Source organism: Fistularia commersonii, chromosome 27 (genome assembly GCF_037954325.1).
Source record: "Fistularia commersonii isolate RoL2024-O1a breed Wild chromosome 27, RoL_Fcom_v1.0, whole genome shotgun sequence".
Classification (NCBI taxonomy): domain Eukaryota; kingdom Metazoa; phylum Chordata; class Actinopteri; order Syngnathiformes; family Fistulariidae; genus Fistularia; species Fistularia commersonii.
This window is the reverse complement of record NC_141310.1, coordinates 2,053,495-2,081,336: the sequence shown is the minus strand read 5'-3', so window position 1 is coordinate 2,081,336 and position 27,842 is coordinate 2,053,495. Positions and strand designations below refer to the sequence as shown.

The 27,842-nt window shown below is 46.8% G+C and overlaps 2 protein-coding genes across 5 annotated transcripts in view; both read left to right on the top strand.

Moving 5' to 3' along the window:
• dennd2b (DENN domain containing 2B) overlaps positions 1 to 6,178 on the top strand; it is a 45,823-nt gene extending 39,645 nt beyond the window's left edge. For all 3 annotated transcript variants that reach the window (XM_086174627.1, XM_086174626.1, XM_086174628.1), the window contains exons 15-20: positions 1,996 to 2,173; positions 3,380 to 3,421; positions 3,568 to 3,679; positions 4,799 to 5,038; positions 5,259 to 5,345; positions 5,711 to 6,178. In XM_086174627.1, the coding sequence (XP_086030753.1) occupies positions 1,996 to 2,173; positions 3,380 to 3,421; positions 3,568 to 3,679; positions 4,799 to 5,038; positions 5,259 to 5,345; positions 5,711 to 5,745 (694 nt within the window). In that variant the 3' untranslated portion in view covers positions 5,746 to 6,178. The remainder of the gene's footprint in view (positions 1 to 1,995; positions 2,174 to 3,379; positions 3,422 to 3,567; positions 3,680 to 4,798; positions 5,039 to 5,258; positions 5,346 to 5,710) is intronic.
• A 2,484-nt stretch (positions 6,179 to 8,662) lies between these two features.
• On the top strand, positions 8,663 to 26,728 carry trim66 (tripartite motif containing 66). Of its 2 annotated transcripts, XM_086174888.1 has the most exons (18): positions 8,663 to 8,902; positions 12,995 to 13,256; positions 13,753 to 13,966; positions 16,747 to 16,876; positions 17,205 to 17,321; positions 17,535 to 17,649; positions 17,867 to 18,013; positions 19,073 to 19,190; positions 19,458 to 20,290; positions 22,346 to 22,552; positions 22,687 to 22,816; positions 22,906 to 22,978; positions 23,069 to 23,237; positions 23,328 to 24,187; positions 24,274 to 24,382; positions 24,480 to 24,554; positions 25,043 to 25,195; positions 25,290 to 26,728. In XM_086174888.1, the coding sequence occupies exons 2-18, from the start codon at positions 13,248 to 13,250 to the stop codon at positions 25,536 to 25,538; spliced, it is 3,708 nt and encodes a 1,235-aa protein (XP_086031014.1). In that variant the 5' UTR covers positions 8,663 to 8,902; positions 12,995 to 13,247; the 3' UTR covers positions 25,539 to 26,728. The 2 variants fall into 2 exon arrangements, with proteins under 2 accessions (XP_086031014.1, XP_086031015.1); XM_086174889.1 differs by lacking the exons at positions 8,663 to 8,902; positions 12,995 to 13,256 and having other exon boundaries at positions 13,842 to 13,966; positions 16,793 to 16,876.
• The last annotated feature ends 1,114 nt before the right edge of the window (positions 26,729 to 27,842 follow it).

Genomic DNA, 27,842 nt, shown 5'->3' with positions numbered 1-27,842 from the left:
ATCCACAGCCGTCGTAACGCTCTTGATGGCTCTCCTCTTGCGTGCACCTGTGATGCCTAAGAAACTGTAGGCCTTGCAGAGTGACTTCCCTGCGAGGCCTCTTCCCCGGACCTCAGGCATTGTGCACGCCACCCCCCTCTGCTGCAATCCTCCACTAGCTCTGCATACTTCTCCCCTTTTCTCCCACTGGATTCCTCCATTCTCTCCTCCCAGGGCACTGCCAGCTCCAAAATGATTACTTGCTTGGATGAGTACAGGACGATGCTCTTTATGGAACAGCCGTGCTTCTGCCTGGTCCACAGACTCCCGTGCCCTCCACCTTCTGACGGTCCTCACCTTGATCCCGGCTAAAGCCACTTTTGGGTCCTTGGATTCCCTACACTGGAGAATCTCCCTTGCTCTTGCAACCATGAACTCCTCTGTTGATTGGTAGTCAGCTTGTTGTTGTTGCTGTAGAGGGCGATGCTGCTTAGACTTCTGAGTAGCCCCAACCAGAATCGAAGGTGGTCGCTGACCCTCCTCTCAAACCCTTCCACAGTGGAGATGGGAAATTGTACACCAGCAAGGGCCACAGTTTTCCTACGCAGGTGCCACGCTGGTTTACCCATGCCTTGGATTTCCTCGGGAGACCTGACTTATCGACTGTAGTCAACCAGCACTCCAGCTGTTCATTGGTTGCCCTGATGGAAGCTGCGTTCTTCATGGAGCAGTCAAAGGTTTTCCCCAGGCCTTTCACAGCTTTCTCTGTGACTGATGGAATCTGGGCGCCTCCTAGTGAGAAGTGGGACCGGTCAGTCACCTTCCCTCCCTTCAGGACTAGAGACCTGGATTTCTCTGTCTTGAAGTGCATGCGGGCCAAGGTGGTAAGCCTCTCCAAGACCTGGAGGATCCATCTGCATCCTGGGACTGACGCTGTTGTTACTGTCAGATTATCCATAAATTCTTCGATGGGGGGCTGACGGATTACGGACTTGGTTTTGGGCCCTCTGCTCTCTGGCTCGGCAGACTTGACCAGCATGTTCGTGGCCAGGGCAAAGAGTATCACTCATATGGTACATCCAGTGATGATTCCTTTCTCTATTCGATGCCGCCCAGATGTAACCATGCCAGAGGGGAATCTCGGTAAAAACTGTTATAATAATCCATGATTAGGGCTTCAATGTTGCCTGGTACATAGTGCCTCTCCAATGCCACCTCCACTAGCTTTTGGGGTAGGGATCTGTATGCATTGGATACGTCCAAAAAGGTACTGATAGGTTTCCTTTCCCTGCTCAAGCCTCTCTGAACAACATACACATATACATATACATATACATATACATATACATATACATATACATATACATATACATATACATATACATTATACATATACATATACATTACATACAGGGCTGTCAGAAAATTAGAATATTGTGATAAAGATCTTTATCTTCTGTAATGCAATTACAAAAACAAAAAAGGCCATACATTCTGGATTCATTACAAATCAACTGAAATATCGCAAGCCTTTTATTATTTTAATATTGCTGATTATGGCTTACATCTTAAGAAAACTCAAAAATCCTGTCTCAAAATATTAGAATATCATGAAAAAGTAATTTTTGCTTTTGAATTGCATTACAGAAGATAAAGAACTTTATCACAATATTCTATTTTTCGGAGACGTTCCTGTATACATATACATATACATATACATATACATATACATATACACGTGTATACTTGTATATCGTGGCAAGCTAGCACAGACTCAGCGAGAGCTCCTGGATCCATTCAGATACTGACATTTTTATTCAAACGCCATGTAAATGAGTGGATTAACATGATGTTGACATTTTAGCGTGGTGATGCTTGTTCTCGGATAGGCTGTGGGGAAAAAAAACAAAAGCTTTCATATCTTGTAAAACATCTGTTATGCCCGCGTTTGCCTTGGCGTGGCAACCGGTTAGTACATGTGATCATCACTCTTTTGTTTTATCTTTTCCCCGCCAGCACCCTGTCCAACTGCATTCATGCCGTGGTGGCGCTGCTCTACCCTTTCTCCTGGCAGCACACCTTCATCCCTGTGCTACCGGGGTCCATGCTGGACATTGTCTGCTGTCCCACTCCATTCCTCGTGGGTCTGCTGTCCAGCTCACTGTCCAAACTCAAAGACTTGCCCGTCGAAGAAGTGAGTATCCTCTGTCCTTCTTAAAGTGTCCCCATCTTTCACGAAGCTCAACAGTAATACGGGACTGTCTCAGAAAATCAGAATATCGTGATAAATTATCTTCTGTAATGCAATAAAAAAAAAAAAATTACTTTTTCATGATATTCCAATATTTTGAGATAGGATTTTTGAGTTTTCTTAAGATGTAAACCATAATCAGCAATATTAAAATAATAAAAGGCTTGCAATATTTCAGTTGATATGTAATGAAGTCAGAATGCATGATATTTTTGTTTTTCTAATTGCATCACAGAAGATAAAGAACTTCATCACAATATTCTAATTTTCTGAGACAGTCCTGTATTTCTGTACTGCAAGTGGAGGGTTGACTAGATTCATCCCAGACTCAAACCTTCCTGTCCTGCCAGAATGTATGTGTTATGTGCAGAGTCGTGCTGGGTCATATGAAAAACAAACAAACAAAAGTCACATTTCTTGTATATTTCTGGGTAATGTCTTTTAAATATTTAGAACGATTTCATGCTCCCCCTATCCCCGTGTTTGCGTGGGTTTCCTCTAGGTTCGGATCTTTCCTCCCACTGCCCAAAACCATGCAGGGGGATCACTGGAGACCCTAAATTAGGTCCGTCTCTGAGTGCAGGATAAGCAGTCTAGACAATGACCTTTAAAAAATGACTACTTTGGGGGGGGATTAATTTAAGAAGGTGACAATGCATGATATTTGATACGTATCAAAGTATCATGTTGTTCTTATTTGAAATGTGAATTTGAGAATATATCCCAGCATTAAGGAGTCCCAGCACATATACTCTCTGTACATAAAACCCCTTGCCTTATAAGTCAATGTCAAGAAATGGCACACGGAAATATAGCATAACATCCCCAATGGCTTTAGCCGTCCGCTTCAGAGACGGCGCGTTTGAGGAGAACGCCAAAGATTTGTTACCTTCTCATGGTGGTTTTGGCACGTGCAAATTAGTCAGTTGGGAAAGATGAAGAGATCGTTAATGCACGACGTCTGAACATGTTGTGTTAAAGATATCTGTTTAACCTCTGTCCTGTCATGTCTTTGGAAAAAAGATCAACCTATTCTGCAAGTGTTGTAGAGAGGTATATTTTACTGTACATTTGGAATAGCATAGCATGTATAGTGGGTAATGGCATGAGTTTTTCTGTTTTCTAAAGTTTAATGTGTTGTTTTTTCAGGCTTTAATGGTGGACTTGGGAACCGACCGCTTTATCAGACAGGTTTGTGTTTTCGCCTTCGAAGCAAAAGATTCAAAGAACCTGAACGTGGTTGTGAAACACGTAGTTGTCACGCACACGGCTGAAGATTGTCCTCTGAACGCCGTTGTTCATCCCTGGTCACTGCAATGTCTTGTGGTCGCTTACAGATGGACGACGAGGCCTCCCTGTTGCCGCGGAAACTTCAAGCGGCTTTAGAGCAAGCGCTGGAGCAGCGGAATGACATCATCAATCAGGACTCCGACAGCGAGTCGGACGAAGGTGAGTAGGTGACAAATATTCTATGCTTAACGCGACAGATGTTTTCCTCGTCGATTGGAGGCGTGTCTGAGGCGGGAGGTGTGCGCCCAAGGGGTTCACGCCGAACAACATGGTCGTCCGCGCTGAGAGACTGAGTCACCATCGCTCACCTGACAGGTCTAATACTATAGTACTTTCCTGCTGAGAAGAAAAGGGTGTAAATTATACTTATTTTCTGTGGAGGGCATTCATTATTCCTGGTAATGTTGTCAAAAAGGCCTGTAAAAGCCCAGACGACTTACTAAGTGAATTTTTCTCTGACTTATCTAGTATGACCGATGCGTTATTTTCCAAGGCAAGTGCAAACTCTTTTCTTACTCTTTGTAAGCCTTTTACATATTATCATATCGTATCGTATCGTATCGTATCGTATCGTATCGTATCGTATCGTATCGTATCGTATTGTATCGTATCGTATCGTATCGTATCGTATCGTATCGTGTCGAGTCACGTCGCATTGCATCACATTGCGCAGTATCGCATCATATCATATCATATCATATCATATCATATCATATCATATCATATCATATCATATCATATCATATCATATCATATCATATCATATCATATCATATCATATCATATCATCAGAAGACCAGTATACTGGTTTGTCTGGTATGCCGTGTGTCTACGACTACGAATAATAATAATAATAAAAACACAGGCTCCTGTAATCCTCTTCTGTCATACTTACCAGACTGGGACAGCAGGACTTTCTTTTTTCTCTGCTTTTCCCCATCTCTTCACAATTATTTTCTCATGAGGCAGCCAATACTATTGTAACATCTGCTTCCTGTCAGTCATAACCTGTTCAGACATGTGCTACCTATCATTTTTAAACGTAGCTAAAGTTTGAAAGTACAAGAAAAATAACCCTTAATTACATTAAATTACTATTATCAGGAGATAATTACAACAGTAAAGTAGCAAATGTGAGTAAAATTCTTTATTCTGGCATTAGACATGAAGTAATACTTTTGAGTTCGTTTGGAATTGGTTAATTCTTTTACATTTTTGTGTTAAAAAGGTTCCCAGCTGAACGGAGCACTGTGCTAAATGTCCACATCTGCCCTGCAGAGTACAACTCTCTGAACAGTCTGGTGTCAGAGGCCTTCATCCGCTTCTTCCTGGAGACCATTGGCCACTACTCTCTGTTCATCACTCAGAACGAGCGCGGAGAGAGGGCCTTCCAAAGAGAAGCCTTCCGCAAGTCCGTGGCTTCCAAGAGCATCCGTCGCTTCCTGGGCGTCTTCATGGAGTCCCAGATGTTTGCGGGGTTCATTCAGGATCGCGAGCTGAGGAAGACGCGGGCCAAAGGTGGGCAGTCCTTTTTCCCGGCCCATCCCGAGACGCATCGATGAAACGGAGGGTTGCACTTTTCTCTTTGTGTTTCTGCTCTCGTGGGACATCTGCTGTTGATGCCGCACTTATACTGACATCTAGTGTCGGCATCTTTCCACCGCCTCACAGTGGCTCACGTTCCGGCCTGTGGTCTGCAGGAATCTCTAATGTTTGTCTGGAATTGTCTTTGCCGTAGGTCTGTTTGAGCAGAGGGTGGATCAGTATCTGGAGGAGCTTCCCGATACCGAGCAGAGCGGCGTCAACAAGTTCCTTAAAGGACTGGGTGAGTTTTTCGGTAAACTTAATAATCAGCTAGGAACGTATCGTGTACGTAATCGTAACGCGTTTCAATATCGGTCGCTGCCTACATCTTCGATCTGCTACCTTTAGGTCAGGTTTCTCACTATTTAGCACACTCCTTCACTGGCCCCTGCGTCAAATGTTTTATTTTATATACAATTTGATTCCTGTTAACAGACGTTCCTTAAGGAATGACTATAAACTCACTTTATTCCTTTACATGGAATTGAATCTTAAAAAGGTTTGTACGTTATTCCGTTTAAATTCATCAACAGAAACTTTATTGTAACTGGGTCTATTTTGCACCGGGCATCATTTAATGCATCTCTGTCTTCTTTTTTTTTTCAGGAAGTAAAATGAAGTTCCTCCACAAGAAGAACTGAGGGGGAATGTCCCGTTTCGACGCGATATCCAGATTCTTTGCGGCGTGATCATTTCATTCCAACTCTTTTTGTGTAATTTTTGTACATAATTCACTGTAAGCTATCTTTGATACTCCTCCATATATGTGTATAGTACCTTATGAAATAGCGATAGCGGGACGATACACCAAGAGCGAGCCGTAGAATAACCACTGACAAGCAGATGTTCTTGCAAAAGAGTGTTTTTCAGAACGGATGAGTCGATGCGACTCGAAAAAAAAACGGCGTAAATGTACAGTTTTTGTTTGCTTCATATCTTCGTGATTTGGTGACGGCGCTGGCCTCTGTTTCAGGAGTGTAGGACGGATTCCAAGCATCAAGACCATGAAGAAAGTGATTGTAGCTCTTCAAGTCTTTTGCAGTCTTTTAATAAAAAAAAGCATTATTTAAAACACTGCGGGTTCCTCTGTGAGTCTCCTCATTCGAATAACAATAAACGTTGACATCATTATTCTCTAAACAACTTATCCTGCAATCACAGGGGGGCTGGAGCCTTTCCCCGCTGTCATTTGGCGAGAGGGGGCGGGTTTCACCCCAGACTGGTCGCCAGTCGATCGCAGGGCCAAATATAGAGACCTTTAACCATTCGCGCTTTCATTCACACATCATATAAAACTACACATGTCCTATAGAGACACACAACCATTCACTCTCATTCACAAGTCTTATAGACGTACAAATGTTCACTCACAAATGTTATAGGTTCATAAAACCATTCACTCTCTCATTCATGCATTGTATTGATATACAACTATGCATCCATTATATACAGCTTATCCTGCATTTAGGATCACTGGAATGCTGGAGTCTATCCCAACTGTCGAGAGGCATAGAAACAGACATTCTCAGGTCATAGACACATTCAACCATTCACACATTTGCACAATGTTTTTGGACTGTGGAGGGAAACCCCAGCAGACACCGGGAGAACATGGAGACTCCATACAGAAAGGCCTTTGTGTTGGAATTGAACCAGGGACCATCTTGCCACGAGGCAGAAAGTCTCACCTCTGCAGCCGAGCAAATTTTTTCACAGGGGATTCTAGGAGCCTTGTCTGTAATACCTCAGGTCATCTATTTATACCCGGGAAATGCACTCTTTCCCAGGTTGTGTCATCCAGACAAAACCTAAACATTTCAGATATCCCGTTTCAAAAAGAGTATACCGTGCACGTTGTGCCAAACATTTCCTGCCCCTTCTTTTACCTGACATCTCAATGACAGCTTCACCGAGCGTGAGGAGTAACAGCTAAGATCCCAGAAGGCACCGTTAGTCTGGCAACAGCAGCCACACGCTGCTGGTAACCTAATTACGTCCGTGCACATCACTCAGGTGGCTGTCACTGCCGCGCTGTTATTAGCTCTCCCAGCGGTTGATTCCAACCACCCGTATTATTTTCCCCCTGCTTGTCTCCCCTATTACGATCAGGGATGATATTTGATGCCAAATAACCATAAAAGTTTTTTTTTTTTTTTTTTTTTTTTTTGCAATTTACCCGCAAAGCTGCTATTATAGGAACCCTTTGGTCTTTGAGGTGGAAAGTACATTAAACAAGAGAAGGCAATTTTTGATGAAAGTTTGGCCCGGATGCCTTTAAGAACGACGCTGACTTAAAAGACATGGAAAATGAACCGTTGTGCATAAAAGATGCAGAATGCTCGACGGCTCCCGGTCGAATTATAAAACCGGAGATGAAAGGGGCTGCGAAAAAAGAGGAGCCAGATGTATTTAAATGGAACGGAGGGACTGAAATATTAGGACTGATTGGTTGTTCACGTCCACGTTGCCAAAATAAAGTTGAAAGTAAACCTGTTACACTAGTCATCGCTGAAGACACACAACTGAGGCACGACAATCTGGTATTTGGGCTCTGTATAATTGTTCTGTAACACAAGATAACTCAGAAATTGTTTGAAGCTTTTTCAAGGTTTAGCCTTTGAGGAAGCATCATTAAATAGAACAAAATTGCGCCCAAATGATCGTCTCTCTTAGAAATCAGGTAAAGCTGACGTTGTTAGTTCCCCGAATCGGCATCCCCTCTCTGGAGGCCGCCTGCCTCTTTGGATTCATTACAAATCAACTGAAATATTGCAAGCTGTTTATTATTTTAATATTGCTGATTATGGCTTGCATCTTAAGAAAACTCAAAAATCCATTCCAAAATATAGAAATATCATGAAAAAGTAATTTTTGTTTTTTAATTGCATTACAGAAGATAAAGAACTTTATCACACTATTCAAAATTTCTGAGACAGTCCTGTATATCTATATATACATATAGTAGTTATATATAGTATATATATAGTATATATATATATCTGTACAACCCATAATTAAGTTGGAAAGGCCATGGATTTCATCACTTACATAGGTAATACATACACACATAAACCCATTTATATATAAATATATATATATATATATACACACACACACACACACACACACACACACATATATATATACATACATATATATATATGTGTGTGTGTGTGTGTATATATATATATAATATAGTTATATGGTTATATATATATATACACAAACCATAATTGCGTTGGAAAGGGCATATATATATATATATATAGTATAGTATAGTATAGTTGGTATCAATAACAGGTGTCTCCGGCTGCTGTGTCTTTGTCCCGCCGCCGGGCGGCAGTGATCACATCACAATATGTATCTCATAAACTTTGGAAAGAAAAAAAAAGTGTCACACCGCAACGTCACGGTCGTTGGACGGGAACGCGTGTGAAGTCTCACGATTAACTGCGAGACTTGCTCCCCCCCTCCCCCACGCTACTCTCCCCCCCCCGCCGCCACCCCTCCTCCCCCCACCCCCAAATCCAAATTTGGCCAGGCGTCAGAGCGACATCCGATGGGGGGGATCACTCGGAGATGCTCGGGGTAAGGTTGAGAAAAAGAAAAAAGAAGAAGAAGAAGAAGAAGAAGAAGAAGAGGAAGAAGGAGAGGAAATCAACCTCAAACAAATGCGACCCGCGGGGTGTGGACGGTCACGAGCCGCAGCGCGCTGACACGAGTGGGAGGCCGAGAGAAGAGAGAGAGGAATCGGATACGCTGCCGCCCCCCTCCCGGCACACCCCCACCCGCCTCCCGGTAGGATGCTCCGTGTGAGCTGCACTTAGCAGCGGAATATATTCGGTCATAGTTTGAGAATCCTTGTTAAAAATCGTATTTTATTTCTATTTCCCTCCTCAAACTTAGTTTTGTTTTCTCTCCCACGCATCGCGACGACGGCGATCGGGGCGTAAAATCTGGCGCGTACTTTTCCCAAAACATCGTCTTGTGACGCGCATCCCTCCACTCCTGCATCCCTCCATCCCTCCATCCTTCCATCTAACTGCATCCCTCCATCCCTCCACCCCTGCATCCCTGCATCCTTGCATCCTTGCATCCCCTCCACTGAGCTGCACGCAAGGGTGCAGGCAACCCACGCAGCCGGTCATTTGGGTCATATAGAAAAGTACCGAACAGCTGGAACATCAGGAGTAAAATGTGTGTGTGTGTGTGTGTGTGTGTGTGTGTGTGTGTGTGTGTGTGTGTCCTAAATGACTTTCAGTAGACTGCCATGATGACTGATCTTTACTTGAATGAGGCGATGGTACAGTTGACTCAGCATGTTTTACGTTGTATTCCATCTTTATGTAATTAAATTAAATTAAATTAAATTAAATTAAGTTAGATTAGATTAAATTAAATTAAATTAAAGATTTCAATACAACGTACATTTTGCAGAGTCAACAGTACCACCATTAATTTAATGTAATTAAATTATGTTTAGCTTTTGTGAATTTTTTTTATTTTCTGTGATGGGCTCTTAAGAAAAGTCAGGGTGTCATGGGTGCCGTGGATAGCGCTTCCGCTTTGCAGCAAGAATGTCCGCGGTTTGATTCTGACAGGGAGCCTTTTGGTGTGGATGTTCTCACCGTGTCTGTGTGGGTTTCCTCCAACTTCTTCAGGTTCCTTTTGCTGTCCAAACCATACAGGAGCTTAATTTAAGACCCTATATTGTCCAGATGAGTGACTGGTGAACGGTTGTATGTGTCTGTATGTGGGCCTGTGATGGATCCAGGGTGAACCCCACCTTTTGTCCAATGACAGGCTAGGATAAGCTCCAGCACCCCCAGGACCCCAAGTGCAGGAAAAGCAGTTTCGATAGTGAATGAATAAAAATCCAAAAAGGGAATATTAGATTACTGGATCAGATTACAACACGTTACAAGGAGAAAGTGAAAATGCACAAAGTGAAGTGTGACAGTTAAATGCGGGGGGGGGATTTACACCGGCAAACAAAACAACTCATAAACTGTATTTGTGACTAATCAAAGAGGAGAAGGATTTCTTATATTTACTTATCAACCTCCATTTACTCAGGGTGAGGGTGACATTTTGATGTTTGCGTATCATGAATGAAATTGCGCTGTTGTAAAATAGGAGTTCTGAGATGCCGTTAATCCGTGAATGATCATCTGCAGAGACCGAGCGCCTCGTCTGGCGGAGTCGGTGTGACTGTGCTCTCCTGCGGCGCGCACGCTTTTGGTTTCGCACGCCGCTTCGGGCTGACGTTCTGTCCGACATGCTGCATCAGTCTCTGCGAGGCTCAGCGAATGCTTTGAGGATCCCGGATTTAATTAGCGTCCCAAAGAGGACACGGTGTACAAGATGCTGCTTGTGATGTGGTGAAGTGATACAATAGTTGAGTGGGATGTTATTGTTTTCACCCTCGCCTTAGAATCAGAAATAGGAAAAAGCCTGTTTAACAACATTAAGAGTTGTCACGCAGCAAAAATTGATGATCAGGCTAAATTGTTGATAATAAAATTCCATAATCAGGATTTCATATGCATTAATAAATCAAGGTCATCAAGGTCATCTAAGTCTGAGCTTTGTGCCAACAAATGAACTTCATGGTGTGCTTGTGTTTGAGCGTCGTGACAGAGCGTGACTTTTGAGCAGCGAGTGTGAGTTCTGGGCTCTTTAATACTCGACTTTGACTAATGTGGGCGCCATTAGCACCACTAGCATGGCTTACTGGGAAAAAACTCACACACCACACACACACACACACATACACACACACACACACACACACACACACACACACACACACACACACACACACACACACACACACACACACACAGCAGACCAGACTGCTATAGCACAGGAAACTAGCCTAGCTTTTCAGCACTTCCTGCTGCTGATTCGGGCTTCAGTGACAAGACCTGTAACTTGAGAGCAGTACGTGATTGAGAGATAGGGTACATATTTTGTGCTTCCCATTTTCATTGCTCGCAGAAGAAAATTCCTTCGTTTAATCATTCATTTTCCGTGCTGCTTATTGTGAAGTCGGCTGGCAGAGCCGATCCCAGCTACAGCCGGAGGAGAACTGATCCCAGGGGCCGCATATAGATATACAACCATTCACTCGCTCACTCACACATCATAAAGACATGCAACATTTCATTCATTCATATTTCTGGGCAATTTAAGGTCTCAAATGAACCTAATGTATGTTTTCGGACTGTACCGGACTCCTCGTGGGAATCGGAGGGGGGACATTCTTGCTGTGAGGCAGAAGCCACTGCGCCACTAGGACAAACAACTGGTTATCTAGATCATCATTTTTTCTAAAAGAGAAAAAAAAACCCCAACTTGTTCTATCCAAGTTGTTTGACCTACACATCCCCGTCATCCGCGATGCGCCTACGACGAACAGAAGCGGTGACACAGGGCAGCCCCAGTGGAGCCCAACACCCAACGGGAACATCTCTGACTTTGTGCCCAGAATACAGATGGAGCATCTCACAAGGACACCTTGTCAGTGAACAGTCCACCGGCCGCCCTCCGGATTCCCCCGGCGAAAACCCATCCAGGTTACCGCCCGGGGATTCCAAAAAGGGGGCATCAGACCTGCGAGACACGAAACACACACTCCGTCGTCAGAGAGCCCCGACACGTCCGGGTCCCCGAGTTCTGCCGCTGCCCATATGGTGCCGCTGACACCTCTATTTCTATCAGCGGGTACCGCAGACCCACATGATAACAGCACTACGTTATCCCAAGCTGTTCTTCCGAGTCAGTCACACACACACACACACACACTCGGTTAGGAAACAGTGTTTGGAGATTCAAGAGTCCTATTTAAGGAGGCTTAAAAGCAGCCACGATCCAGAATCGCTCGAGGTGTGTCTCAACATCACTCAGTGTGAACTCCACAGATGAGTCAGACCAACAGTGTGTACGGCGAGCTTCCGCTGTGAGGCCTTCACCGATCGCCAGCTATCGCTCTATGATTGCACGCAACCAAGCAACTACAAATGGACGATTTGGGTAGAAGAGGGCGTAGAGGGCTTTCTATAAACAGAGATTGCATGGATAAGGTGACTATATGCTGACGGGTTTTCACGCTATTATTACGACAACTCTTAGGTATGCTTCGGGAGCCGCGGGCAGGAGATTTGTCTTTGAAAGATAAACGCGCAGAGGGCGTGGTGCGACGTGAGATCGCAGCGGGGAAATGAACGGGGGCGGAGGGGGTCGGTGTGCACGACGGGCTCACTAATTGTGTTTCACAAATTGGGTCTTCGAGCGCACCGCGGGGAATCGCATCGCTCTGAGCTCCCCGCCGCAGCACCCAAGAATGAGAAGTTCGTCGCATTTGTAGGTCAGGCTTGTCGTCAGGCAGACTCGCCCGCAGCTTCCGGAGGTCAAGGCGAATTTTTTTAACCCCGCGCTTTTCAACTTTGATACCAAACACGATGTGTGACGTGATAGCGACGTGATTCACTCTGCATCTAAATTTGCTTTTTAGATGTTTTTTTCTCATTATAGCCTGCTCACTTGCACTGACACGCTGCTCCAAATCTTAATTGATTTCTCGGTGTTAGAGGGAATTGCAGGAGTGTATCCTGGTCCCATCAGAAGCTTATCAGAGCCTGACCTGGTTTCGTGGCACTACGTTAGCTCGCAGCCTCGCGGGGACTCGTCCTGCGTCCTCCTGCCGACAGAGGGACGAGGAAGGAGGCCACGGTTCACCCCACCTCCGCTTGACTTCCTCAGAGCACCTTTTCTCTCCATTTTGGAAAGAGCTTTTTTTTTTTTTTTTGTCGTCCTACAATCTCTTCAATTCCTAATTTTTCATATTTTTATGCACCGGCTTATTTCTTTCTTTCTTTTTTGCTATAGTGTCCAGGGGGTGATTGTGAACAGGACACCGTGCGGCAGCGATGAAGGGTCCCGCACATGGGTGAGCCGGAGAGGAGGTGAGCTCAGCGAGGCTGTCATCCAAGCCGTCTCCTCTGGGGGGGCCGCCTCTCGGTGCGCAGCTCTTCCCTGCCTCAGGTGGAAGCCTCAGTGTTTCAGTCGGCGAGGCGTCGGGCTGCTGTCGCTCGGCTCGTTCCGCTTCGAGAAGGCGGTCCCGCCCCACCAAACCGCAAAGATGGAAAGGGTAAGGGGATTTTCTCCGCCGTCTTCGAATCCGGTCGGGATATTTTGCTACGCTAATTGTTTTCGTGCGGCACGCCGGGATTCACTGTTAATCATGGAGTGAATTTGAATTCTGCGTGTGTGTGTGAGAAGGTGTAGGTTTTCAGTGTAATTCTTAGCTGATCATTTTTCTAATGAATCCTTGCGCTGCCTTATACCAGCTATATAAGTGGTAGTCAATAAAGTAATGACAATTCTCGTATATATCTTTCTTCGTCGTTTCCATTTTTTGTGCACTTTACTGTATTTTCGCGGTTAAACCGAGTAAAACGCTCAGTGGCGTCCTCCACAAATTCCAGAAGCTTCTTCGCGTGCATGAGGAAGCAACACCAGGTCCGAGGTGTGATTTAGCCCAAAGTACTGCGGCGACATAAAACATTTCAGGCAGGTGTCACCTCCTCTCTGTCCCGCATCCTTGTCCCGGCGCGTTTACCCGTTCCCTTTTGTGTGTCCATCAGAGCTGCTCGGCGTGCTCGGAGCTGACGCTCGCGAAGAGCCTGTGCACTGTCTGCAACAAGTGGTTCTGTTACCGGTGCACGGACGCCCATCAGCACCAGAGGATGCCTGCGGCTTTTCAGTGCACGGACTTGTGCGAGCACCAGCGGCCCAGAGGTTCCCCTGGCCGTGACCTTCATCCGAGAGAAACCGGCTCCCTGCCTCTGCTTAAAGAAGGCAAGCATGACTATTTATATTTGGAGACTTGTCTCCAAACTCAACCGTGACCAGCTATTAGTCTGTTTCTTTATCATCTGATAGCTGTCTTTGTTTTCCTGCTTGTGCATTGTTTTTTTTTTTTTCTTCCTTTCCACTTTATCACGTCGCAGCAGGAGCCGTTGCAATGAATTATGCATGATGGTACTGAGGATAATGGTTCCTGGATCTCCCAGTTTTATTACATCTTTATTTAACACGTGTCCCAGATCTGAAAAGTGGCTGCAAGATTTCAATTTTCTAATATTAGGGTGTTGCTATTTAAAGACCGGCAAGTATGTGCAGCAACTTTGCAGCTACTCTCTGCGGCGCACAGGTTAGTGAGTACAACAACAGCAACAAAAAAAAAAAACAAATAAGAAGGAGAATTTTAGAGAGGTTAATTGTAAAGCGCGACTCTTGCTGTTTGTTGTTTGTGCTCGTGAAAAGTAGCAGATTCACAGGATGTGGTCAGTCCCATCGGGTTTATGCACAGGGGGGCCAATCCTCAGCCCCACAGCAACATCTGCGGGGAGCAGCCGTGTGCAGACGGAGGTGTGAGGTGGGGGTGGGGTTGCTGAAGAAGGATGGCCGGCAGAGAGCGGACGGGCTGCGTTCGTCGGCCTTAACAGGCTAACCAATGTTCTGTCATCCAGCCCTTTTTACAGTGACCTATTTAGAAAGGCATAAATGATGTTTTTGAGTGTGGGCGGGCACTGGGGCTTCAAAGACACATTAAAAAGCAGGAAATACTTTTCACTTCCATCGCTCTTATCTCCCTTTATAAGTCTCAACTTGCAGCCCTGAATCTTTTTTTTTTTTTTTTTGCATCAAAGCAGCGGTCGAGGTACAAATGTTACACGCCCCAAAACAAAAGTATCTCCTTCCGCAGGCCGTCAGATACAGATTACTGTTTGGAGTTGTTTTCATGGCTGCCATTTTGATCATTCAGGCCAAAAAGACGAACATAAATGCGACACTTAAAATAGGAGTCTTACTGTCCGACCTCGGAGTAAAGCATTTAAAACTAAATGTCCTCGTGTTTGCGCTGCTCCAGCGGTTTAGTGCGGTTCCCTCCATGAATTACAAGTTATTAATATCCAAGCGGCGATAATGTATCAAATTTAGGTCAAGCTGAGGTTCATTAGAAATCCGGATACATTTCCTGTCTAGAATCAAGATCATTTGGTTAATTACCGCTCGATAAACAGAAGAATAACCACCCAGCAAATGCAGTGATTGACAAATTGTTACCATGGCGCCTCGTTTCGACCCCCCCCCCCCCGACTGCACTGTCAACAAAATCCGGTCACTTCCTGACAAGGCAGGACAAGACGACCTGGTTCAAATGCCGAGGTGTACGGTGTTGCTGGTGCAATTTGTTTTGTGATGCTGAAACACAGAAACCCGCAATGATAATATCATTTATCATTATGATATCATCTTGGGTAGAAATCATAATTGGAGGCCGTGTTATCCAGGTCTCGACAGGTACACTCTACGTTCACCAGGTCACATAATAAAACGATACACTGGATATCTGTATGATTTGGCTTTTTATATATTAGATTAGTATATTATATACATTATATTTTCCATCTTCTTCTGCTTATCCTGCACTCAGGGTCGCGGGGTATGGACTGGTCGCCAGTCAATCGCATATTTAGACAAACAACCACTCCCTCATTCAATTTTCCCAAATTTTTTCCAATTAACCTGCATGTTTTTGGACTGTGGGAGAAAACTGGAGAAACCCATGCAAAGTCCACACAGAAAGGTCCCCTGGTCAGACTCGAACCGGGGTCCTTCGTGCTATGAAGCTATGAAGCCACCGTGCCGCCCGTATTATATTATAAAACAGCAAGGTAGCCCTGCCTTTAACTGTGCAGAAACCTGGGACAGATCCCAGCTCAAAGTGGGCGGCCTTCTGCCTCGGCCGGTTGGGGTAGAAATAGAGTTTGAGAGAAGGACAGAGAGATACAAAGGAAGAGTGTGATGGAGATAGAAGGGGTGTGAGGGTTGGGAGGGACATGCAATGATGATAAATAATACAATGCTGCTGCCAGGAACAGGGCAATAGGTGACATGATGCTATAAGTGATAGCAATAATATTCATTCAGAGAAATTACAATGATGGGCACCTGGCGACACCTCTTCTGTAGATTAAGCCACGCCCCAGAGGAACCCCTGAAATGAGAGTCCAGACAATATGAGGTTATATACAGTCGATAAATACAACGTTCAGTGTAGGTGGAGATCATGAACTCAATTTTCAATGGATGTGTATGACTATGATACCGAGCTATAGGAAAAAAAGGGACGTTGTGCCACCTTTAACCATGCACACACACACACAGATACATATACACATATAGAATCATGTAACGCTTATTTCTTCTGCTTTTTTCCCTCTGATGTTTTGTCAGACTTTGCCTTTGCAACATGAGCTTGCAGCTTAAATGTTTCCTACGGCATCTGTTCTGAGTCTCCTGCCCCCCAGATACGGGGACGCTAATTAATTTACAGTGCCATCTACAGGAGACAAGTAGTATTGGCACGAGGGGCAGGAAATGACATGTCACATACCTATTACCTTGATTCAATTTTGAACTGCTTATGAGTCTAGCGGCATTCAAATGATTTTATTGACTTTTTCCCCTCGTGCTTGAAACAATTGACTGTTGTTGTTATTCTGTTTGAATTGTGCACGTTGATGCCCATTCTCCAGCTGCGGGTGTGAAAACCCTTTCTGTTTTTTTAGGTTCGGGGTCATATCCTTGTTCCCTCCTCATGTGCCACTCTCATAGACAGGAGCCCTTGGAGCTGTTCTGCGAATCGTGCGACCTTCTGTGCTGCGGCAGCTGTCACCTGTCCTCCCACAAAAACCACAAGTGAGTCCTCAGGTACACGGTGCAAGGACAATGCGGCGCAGGGCTAACTGCAGGTTAAAAACTTCCCCCTGACAATAGCACCGGCTAAACACCCTGTCAGTTTTGTCAGGTGTATTTGCATGTGCCGCCCTTGGCACCCGTGTACCCATTAAGCATTTGCGTGGTTTTTGTTTTCCCGCCGTGTTAGTAGATGCCTCGGAGCTCACCTGCAACTAATCTCTTACCCCCTTGGGGGAAACGCGTCTCCCGAGCGCCGGTGTCACTCACGGCCAAGGAACACATAAATCAACTCTCTGCTGTCCCCCCCCCCGCCTCCTCACGCCCGCAGGGTCGTACAGCTCGGAAAGGCCTTACAGGATCAGCAGTGGTTGTTTGAGAGCCTGATGGCGCAGGTGGAGGAGAGGAGATCTGCCGTGGAGAATAATGCAAAACAGCTAGAGGACAGGTTAGTTTGGATTCAAAACAAACAAACAAACAAACAAACAAAAAAGACCCATAGCAGTTTTCAGTGACATGGAGTCACCTTGGAAAAAAAATCAAAAGGGTTCAATTCAAATGCTGAAATCGGTCTTATGAAATTACGCTCGATCTAATTTCCCGCAGTCGGGATTTGTCTGCCAGATGTGAGAAATTTATTTTCCCTTTCTGTCTTTTGCAGAGTCCACGGGATAAAGATTGCTCACAGGAAGGCAGAGAACCAGATTAAAATGGCAAAGATGATTATGATGAACGAGCTTAACAAACGAGCTAACCTATTAATAGAGCAACTGGAGGTAATTACTTTCTCTCTCCTTCGCTCCCTCTTACGGCTCAGACCGCCGTGAATCTCGGAGCGGAGAATCGGCGACTGTTGTGATGGAATCGGTCCTGAAAGCGAGCGAATCAGACCCTCTAATTAGCTGTCAAAGCCGCTTCATCCGACACTTCGGGAATTATGTCTGTATGTCCGAGACCCTTTCTGTGTGTGATTCTCCGTGCGGCTCTCTGCAGAAGATCGCAGAGGACTTCCAGCAGTGTCTGGAGGAGCAGCTGCAGGGGGCGATAGAGATGTGTGGCCAGCTGGACCACGTGCAGAAGTTCATTACCTGGGCCAAATCCCACCACTGCAGGGGGCCGGTGCTCTTCAGCAGGACGCTGGTACGCTCACATATTTTCACTATTAGGAATATATGCCGTTGATTCAAGAGGCTCAACTGTCAAGTCAGGTTTTATTTTTAACGGACACATTTTATCTCGACGTGGGTGGTCGTCTGCCTCGACCGGTTGGGGTAGAAAGAGTGAGTGTGGGAAAGGAGGACGGAGAGATGGGAATTAATTGTGTGATAGAGACAGAGGACAGACTGAAATGATCTCTTATTTACTCTTACGAACACCAGTAGCGTGTAGAGCTACACGGTAAAAACTGACAAAAGAAACGGTGGACGCCTGGCGAGATGCTACAGTAGATCAAGCCACGTGACGATTAGGGGACATGAGTGCGGACAGGATAGGAAGAGCAGGAGGGATGAGAGCGATGCATCGTGTCCACTGTCAACAGTAATCACCTTCTGAAGGAAATCCTGAGCGCATGATTTGCATCATTTTAATATGGCTGTTGGAGAAGAGTGTCTTATATGAAATTGGGAAAATATACTCGATGTCATCCGTGTCATTAAAGGACTCGGGGATGGGAATCCATGTTTTTGTGGCATGGCAGCTGGATTATTGTAATGTCCTTTTCTCTCTCCACTGGCTTCTTGTTCAGGTGTTGCTCCTCGATTCTGAAATAAGTCACTGGCATTGCACCACCATATTTATCTGATTTGGTGAAGCCATATGAGGCTGGACGTATGTGCACTGCGCTCCCAGAGTTCGAGACTTTTGTGCCCCTGTTGGCGACATAAGTCTGGCTGATTCTTTAAGCCAAAGCCAGAGACACCACTTGTTTGCTGCTCCACATGCACGGCGGCGCACTGGTTGGCGCTCCCGCCCCACAGCGAGAAGGTCACTTGTTCGATTCCCGACGGGGGGTTCGTCTGCGTTCGATCCCGTGTCCGAGTGGGTTTCCTCTCAGTATGTTCTTCGGAAGCCTTTTCTACAGGATAGGCGGAATATATGAATCGAATGTCATTATTCACTTGTCTCCTCCTCTCACTTATACAGCGCTTCAATGGAAAGCGCTCTATAGAAATATATATTATTATATCTCTCTTTCAGATATCGCTCCAGATGCAGCAGCTACTTGAATCATCGCTCCCAGCTGATGCCTGGAGTCCCGTGAAGATCAAATTCAACTGGGACGCCAGTTACTGGACAAAGCAGATTTCCTCCCTGGGTAAAACAAATGTTATGCAAATGTTATGAAGATGTTCAGGCATTTTGGGTTAAAGTAGGTCACGTGAATTTCACACGCGCTTCTCAGTGCACGATGACACCTTTGTTATATTTCTACTCTAATTTCCTCATATTGTCCTTGAATCTCTTCCACTCATCTTCACCTATACATGAGATGTACAGAGTTTATCTGCGGTAGTACTTGTGTTGTATTCAGGGCATTTAGTATTTTTAATGCATTTCTAACCGCTAATCTGTTTCTCTGCAGGCCACCTGATAGTCGAGGGAGGAAATTGCACTTACCCTCAGGGTTTGGCCTGCTCCACTATTCTGAGGCCACAACCCATCCCATGTTTGGCTCTACCATCTGTGTGTCACAGAGGACGAGAAGCAGGTTGCGGGTTCCAGACTTGCTGCGAGGCGCAGATGTGTTGCCTGCACGGTCTTCCCTCTCAGACAGATCTAGACAGCAGTCTGTTTAGAGCGTCAGTTTGCAACCCTGGCTGTGTCCAGCCCACCCTCCTCTCTGCCGCCCTGGGAAAGAGCCAGACGTTCCAGAGCTGCAAGGAGGCAGACACCTCGGCAGCCTTGCAAACATCTTCGCAGGGTCCAACCCCTTCGTCACCTGCAGCAATGATGGGACCTGCCCAGCTTAGTTGGATTCATGGACCTGCATCCCAGCAACATGCTAATGCCTCCCAGTCCCAGTCTGAGCCAAAATCTTTTCCTTATCACCAGCTTCATAGAGAGGCTCTCTCAGACAGCCACGCTCAACCGAGTGCAGAAAGTCGGTGGCCAGGCCAAAGCCAGACTCCCGTCCTGTGTCGCGGTAAGGTAGTAGCTGGCGCGGCTTTGCATCGGGAGCTCAGCCACGCGACCAGAGACCCAGATTCAACACCCGAGGAGAGCTGGGGGGAGACGAGCGGAGTGGAGACCCGCACGCCGGTGGCCGTCACCGAATGCCGTGAGCTGCTGGATGACCACCTTCGGCCGGACAAGAGGGAGCAGAACCCTAGCCGACAGCAGCAACCGCTACAAGCTGCATCGATAGCAGAGCCTCCGAGGACCCAGCTGATGCTCAAAGAAAAAAGAAATGACCGGGTGAGCTAACTGAGAAATACATTATTCAAAAAAAGAGAAGACCACTTAGTAAGGTTTTTTTGTCCTTGGTCACATCAGAATTTATTTATCGATTGCAAAATCACAGCACAGTTGACATTTGACATTGACTCTTCAAGATGGCCCAATATTCCCCCTTGAGCCAGCTGAGAGTAAATAACTGCCTTTTACTGGCCAGAAACCTTGGACAGGGTTGAAAGAGAGTGAGAAAGAAGGTGTGTGATAGAGACGGAGGGGATACGAGGGTTGGGAGAGACGAGCACAAATATCTTACTGCTAATACCAGTAGCGCTGACAGTTAGATGGTAATAACTGGCATGATACAATAATAACTTTAATATTCAGAAAAGAAATAGCAATGGCGGACACCTGGTGAGACGCTGCGGTAGATCAAGCCACGTCCCCTTGGGAACCCGGGAAATGAGAGAGCCCGGTGACTCGGAAGAAGATATGAGGTTACTATCATGCCTTGATGAAGTGTCGCGAGCGCAGATGGGTTAGGATGAGCGGGAGAAATGATCATGGGATGCCCCTTAACTGTGTAAACCTATGGGCTAGCCTAGCTCCAGCTTTAAGCTTCCTCAAAAAGAAAGGTTTCAAGCCTCTTCTTAAACAAAGAGCGGGCGCCTGCCCCCTCCCGGATCGAGATTGGAAAGCTCCGAAAGCTCCGAAACTCCGGGACACAAGGAGCCCTGGCAGCGTAGGGATCTGACTGGGTTGCATGGTTCTAAGAGTTCTCTTAGATATGATGGCCCCCGGCCGTTATAGCTTTATAGGCACGGAGAGGGATTTTAAAGTCCACTCTGAACTGTGCAGGGAGCCAATTCTAGAGATATATAATCCTTCATATTAGTTCTTGTGAAATATCGTGCAGCAGCATTATGAATGAGCTGTGGAGTCTTTAACCACCGACTGGTCACGCTCTGCCGAACATTTAATGACACAAGTTTTAAGGTTGGATCAAACTTGACAGCGTCGCGTAGCAAAACTCATTACTTGTGAGGAACATTTCGAATAAAACTGGTTTTGCTAGAAAAGGAGTGCAGCTGGATTTTCTCAACAATAGTCATTTAGTTGGTATTTGTGCGGCATTTAGTCAAGGACATTTCACTGTTGCCATTAGAGTCAAAAAAGTCAGTGGTGCAATTCTACTGTATGTTGACGTGAATAGTGTTTCTATGTGCCACGCTGGAGGAGAGTGTTCGTTGCAAGTGCCAGCTTTTATTTTAATTAAAATCAGCAAAGCGGGTCCGAAGGCCATTTTTTTTTTCCGTTTTTCAAAATGCTAGAATAATCACTTCCAGGCAGTTGACAGCGATGCTGAAAACAGATGGCACAACAGAAACGTGCGTCTGCTTTTATGATGAGCGGTTGATAGGGAAACAAAAGGGGGCCACTGTGACAATTAAAGTTTTGCAGCTCAACGCCTGGTATCCTCCAATCCAGGAGCAAGGTGTTTGGTGTTGTTGCGTTTGATGCCTTGGACGTTTAGCAACCGTGGACTCGCTGCTCGAGCGATTCTCACGATGCTTGACTTCCTGTGTAAAGATCATTAGCATTTTTGCGTCGCGGCATCCGAATATGACACAAAGCCACTCGGGCTCAGTCACTTATGTACTTAACCTGCTATTAATGAGTCGTCGAGGGAATAGTGGGAGCTGCCAGTTTGATTCCTGCAAGATAAATTCCTACCGCCCCCATCATTACAGAGATAAGGATTATACTCCATAGGCAGAGCCCTGCATCCCTATCCCCAGCGGCGGGGATCAGGTGAGTGTTTTAATCGCATCATACTTATGAGCCAGAGCTCTGCGTCAGCCCGACCTGAATATGTATGACGGTTCACTGAAAAAGAGAAGGGAAACGACGTTCCGGCAGAAAAGGAGAGCAAGAAGTGATTTCAGTTGCAGTGTTTTCAACACATACGGTAATAGCGTCTAATAAATGTGTGCGTACCAGGGTGACCGTTGACGTTGTGCTTTTTGTGCGTTTCGCTTCTGTTTTTCGCTCACGCGCACCTGTTTGTGTTTCGAGCAGAGATCCGCATCCCTCGAGGCGTCGGCCGCCGCGCCCGAGATTGGCTCGGACGTGAACCGCAGCGGGCTCAGTCCCAGCCTGGCGTGCGCACGGAGAACGAGGCGCTCTCAAAGCATCCCGGCTCAACTGGTGGGCCCGTCTGCGAGCCCTTACGGAGAGAAGCCCGCAGGATGCACTCACAACCCAAAAGCTGGAGCTGCAGATAAGGTACCCACTGCAGTTCCGCTGGGAGGCGGAACTGCAGCCGATGGTGACGGGCCCCCCGTCTGCAAGCAGCTCCTCTTAGACACGATTCCACTGAAGAATACACACAATTGCTAAAAGGAGCACTTTATTTTTAGTATGCCGATGTGGACCCGAGGCAGAGGCGAGCTTCAGATGGTGTGCTTTGTGTCGTCAAGGAAACCGCATCCGATGCGGCCCCGAAGAGGGGCCACCAGTCGACGCCGCTCTCTTACAAGACAGAGCCAGGTATGGCGCGATCACCTTAGCGTGACATTATCTTAGATACCGGCGTGCGAACGACTCGCGTAAACGGGCGTGCTCTCCCTGTTTGTCAGATCCTTCTTTGGCTAATTTCGGTGAAGACCATGCCGTGGAAAAGTGCAGGGTGTTAAGAAAGAGTCACAGCGGGTAGGTCGTGCACACACGTACAGCCTTTCTGGACGAATTTTCGAAATGCGCTTTTATCGTCGTCTTGTGTTTTGACCTCCGACGCGACAGAGATCCCGAGAAGGACCCGGGGAGGCAACGGGTTCCGGTGGTTTGCTTAGAGCGCCTCAAGATATTAATCTCCCAACTCCCCCCGCACGGAAGACGCCAGAGTGACCCTCTACCTGCCAGTGCAATGGAAAAGGGTGAAACTGTGCCGCGGCACCAAAGCTGGAATACTGTAAGACCTGAATTATGTTAAAGCTTCCTATTTTCCATCATGTTCTCAAAACCCGTAGATGAAACAGAAATGTGTCTCTGTTCTACATAGGGTTCGACGAGCAGTTCCAAGACGACAAGGACCACCCATTCGGTCTTGGCCTCCCCGAATGCGGAGCGGCACTCTCCTCGCCATCAAACCACGGTCACGAGCGAATTTGACAGCGGCGGGAGATGCGGCTCTCGTAAAGCACCCGCCTCGCTATTCGCCGAGCCGCAATTCGCGCCGGTGAATTACTCGAGACACGATCTGGACTCTGATGCCAGGTCGGCGTCAGAACGGCCGGCGGTTTCTTCTTGGGACGGTTCAGACGACGCCCCGCAGCCGGACTCCGACACATCACTGGAAACTGGGCTAAATGAAGAGTCTTCGTCGGAGGTGGAGAGCGAACATCAACGCAAGGCGGTGGAAGCCGGCGTCGCGGCAAATTTCGACCCGAGTCTCGAATACGACACAGACCCGAAATCGGCCTCAGAAGCGGGATCCGTGCGCGGCCGGGGGTTCTACGCAGATTCACAGTCAGGCGATGCCGAGGCAGAGTCAGATGTCCGACCTGAATACGACGCCGCCCTCCGGGTCGATACCGATTCGGACGCCGCGTCTATTCAGGCCCTTGACTCTCAGGGGTCCGCCGAGTCCGAAATCGACATCGAGTCCGAACCCGAACTGACGGCGGACGACCCGCAGCCTCTCCGCTCTGACCTGGAGGAGGACTCGCCCGTCGGGCCCGGTCAGAGGCCGCTGCTCGTCGCAAACCCGGACGAAGTCCAGCCCCAGCAAGACGGCGCCGAGATGGAGAGCGAGGACTTCTGTGCGGTTTGCCTGATCGGAGGGGAGCTGCTGTGCTGCGATCGCTGCCCGAAAGTCTTTCATCTGTCTTGTCACATCCCGCCTCTACTGAGCTTCCCTTCGTAAGCGCCTCCCGCTCTCATCAAGCATCCAGCTGTTCGTTCGAAGCTCTTTTGGCGAACGTGACGCCGCTTGTCTACATTTCCAGAGGCGACTGGCTGTGCAGCCTGTGCAGGAGCGTCGAACGGCCGGAGGTCAAGTACGACTGCGAGAACGAGAGAACGTCGGTGCCCGGTCTGTCTCCGTGTGACCAAAGAGTGAGAGATTCTATTAATCATTATTAAACCGCGACAGCATAGCGCTCGATATGCACTAATTTGATTTTGATGTCTTTCCCCGCATTGCTACATTTAGAAATGTGAGCGGCTGACTCTTCTGATCCTCAGTAACATCCTGAGCGCTCCCTTCCATGAGCCTGTTAGTCCTCTTGTGAGTGAACCTTCTTTTTTTTTTTCGTGAAGAAAAACAGGAAAAAAATTCAATCCCATTTGATACCGCCCCCGATGAGAATGATTTGGCGGGTCGTAATTGTCAGAGCTTGCCATCTGCCGTGTCTCTGCAGACGTTCCTTCCCCCGATGTTGAAATTTCATCTCGACCGCCGAAGTTAGATTACTTGGTAATTTTAAATGGATTATTTCATAGACACCAAACCCCATCCCTAGCTTAATTCCTCTTCCCCCTTCTCACCCATTAGGTATCGCTGACCGGTTAATACTGAAAAAAAAAAATTATGGAGAATTAACCGGGGGCAACCCGGTTCACATACACTGTCATACTCAGACGTGATTATCAGAAGGGATTTTGATGTTTTTTCAGTGGGTGGAAGTGTTTCGAGGAAGTTATGTGTGAGTTAGGCAGACCAGACAGACGCGGATGATGGACGGCGGTGTTGAATGTCTCTGCTCCCTCGTGCAGGCTCGCCATTACTATCAAATCATCAAGAGGCCCATGGACCTTTCCGTGATCCGGGCCAAACTCAACAAGACCAATGCCCAACATTATAAATCACCTGAGCAGTTCGTTGCTGATGTCTGCCTTATGTTCCACAACTGCGCAAAGTTCAATTATGTAAGTTAAAATCGGGCTATTTTTGAATGCTGCCGGTTTCAATCGTGTTATTTCCCCGCTTTAATAATAAAACCGAATGTCTCTGCGTCCACAGCCTGACTCAGAGGTTGCTCAGGCAGGTTGTAGCCTCGAGGTCTTCTTCACGTCCAAACTTGCAGAAGTGTTCCCTGGCAGGGTTTTCGCCGCCGCCGCCGCCGCCGCCGAGATGGACAGCGACAGCGACGAGTACGACGAGTCGTGCAGGATGACCGAGGGCGGTTTCCCATGGCCAGAGAGGAGGGAGCAGTGCTACAGGAAGAGGAAGAGGAGAAACTCCCTCAAGTCGAGGAAACATAATTTCTAACCACACTGGAACGGAGTGGAACCATTGGCACACGGTTCCGCTATGATTTGTCAAGCCACATGGAGGGGGTCCGTAAGTGCGTATTTTAAAAAGTAACCCTATTTTGCGGTTTTTAATAACATGTAATGCTGCATCTGCTGGCAGCTTCATATACCAACCCCGTTATTTTCTGTATCCTCTCTGTTTGAATGAATATTATTTCGGGGGAAGTGGTCAATAACATTTAAATGTTTCATCGGTTTGCTTTTGCCAGAGAGATTTTATACTGTAATTGTGACGGTCAAGTATCATAGTTTGCCCATTTATAATTTTCTTTGACACACTGTTCACATGCTCAAGGTGCTGCTGAAATATGTACATGCCCGGTCAGAATGATGAATGGTGAGTAAGCTCTGTGTGTCTAGTGAAATACTCCAGGTTGATTTTTTTTTTTTCCCTAGTGAATATTGTCCGTAAGACGTACGGCTCTTTGAAGAACAGAACAAGCCGCTCTGGAATATGTTCAACATATTTATACCTTTGTATATAAAGAGGGTGTCACTGTATTTTCCCCTTTTAGCAACTCAATAATTGCAGGCAATTGTGAAGTTTGATTATTTGATATGATTACCTTGTAGGATTTGTATCAGTTTTTTTTTTTTAAAGCGGCACTGAATCCAGCCTGCGACTACGATATAACGCGACATATCTTGTACCTTGTTTTTAGATAATTTGTGGCTCGAGATTACATGTTATTTTAACACGGTTAAAAAAAAAAAAAAAAACCCAAACCACCGGGCTGTACATGGTTCCATTGGGAGAACGGCCGTCGAGTTCTTCGGGGGGGTCACGGGTTTGAAATACATAACTGACAATTACTCCCGGTGCTGCAACATGCCTGCAAAAGCGAGTTCGCAGTTGCAGCGGACTGACTACAGTGATTCAGGTGTCTCTGTCCTCTGCAACGCGCTCAAGCACTATCCAAGGACCAAAAGGTTTTCAGGCCAGATCAGATATGCATTTGCTCCTGTGGTTCCTTGTTGAACACAAGGCCACCTCCCAGCGGGACGTGGCCAGAAACCCGAAGAAAGCCCGGTAGCATCCTTTCCATATCCGTCTTCTTACCAGGAGGCTTGAACCACCACGGGCGACTCCTATTGCCAAGTAGTAGCTCTACGCTAAGCTGCAGATGTATTCGCTCCACCACCGACCTTGAAGGCCCAATCCATGAACAGTGCTGAGAACTCTTTTACCCAGAGCGGGAACTCTTATCAGGTCCAGAGGGAGCATTCCATGACAGAAAAACATGGCCGGTGAATAACTGTATGTCCTTGTGTTTTGAGGTGCTGACTGTCAGTCACCCCGGCTGCTTCACATGCAGAGAGGCGTCCCAACTATACCTACAGATTCTGCCCATGACAACCAAGTATCATAGCTAAAGGGTGTCTGACAGCGCAATCGTTTTTGTTGTCGGATACAGTTCTCGCAGCCTATGAGCCACAGAATGTGGTACCCCATGCCTCCACAGCGCATTTCTCCTGTGGGACTGTTTCACCTTTTTAAGTTCCACAAAACATGTATTTGATAGTACTCACATGGGCTCTCCACAGGAAGGCCCTGACGCTCATAAGCAGTTTCAGCACGCCTTTGGATCAATCAGATTAGAAGGAGTCCTTCTTCACCACTTGAGTCCAAGTGAAAACCACGACAAGCAAAGATGACCTCCTGACGACAAGGAGGGAAGCTGCTTCTGCCGCGCGGATCTCGAACGCCGCCAATTCTGATCAACTGTCCCCGGCCCCCTCAGGAATGCAAGAGAAAGACCTGGAGAGATTGTGATGAAAAGCTGTGTGGACAAGGTGCTTCCCCAGACGATCCCTCTTCCTCATCCCATTCGGGCTGACTTTCTGGCCACGTCGTCCGCTGACCACCAGGGGATGATCGTTGATCTTTGGCCAAATGTGCACCAGTGACATGTTCACTGAGACAAATCCTCAAGATCAACCGTGGTGTGTTTTCTGGCCAGTCCACGCCCGGCGGGTAGACTGTCACTCTCACAAGTCTCCCCCGTCGTCACCCGTCTGAGTATTCATGTATCACGGCAGAACGAACCACAACCCGTTCGGGACACGGTGCCTCCAAGAAGACCGGATGCTCCGATGCACGGTTTTAATCGTTTATACGACTAATCACATAATGTCGCGATGTGCCATGAGACGGTATACTAACTTTAATGGTCCGCTCAGCTCGGAAAACCCTAAAACACAGACACTCACACCTGGCCGTCATCTTCCACCCTTTGCAAGTTCATAAAATATTAATCCA

Bases quoted from the DNA above. Each gene is read 5' to 3' on its own strand.
- trim66 (XM_086174888.1), top strand. The intron at 16,877-17,204 runs GTGAGTCCTCAG...TCACGCCCGCAG, and splicing joins TCCTCCCACAAAAACCACAA to GGTCGTACAGCTCGGAAAGG. The intron at 22,979-23,068 runs GTAGGTCGTGCA...CCGACGCGACAG, and splicing joins TTAAGAAAGAGTCACAGCGG to AGATCCCGAGAAGGACCCGG.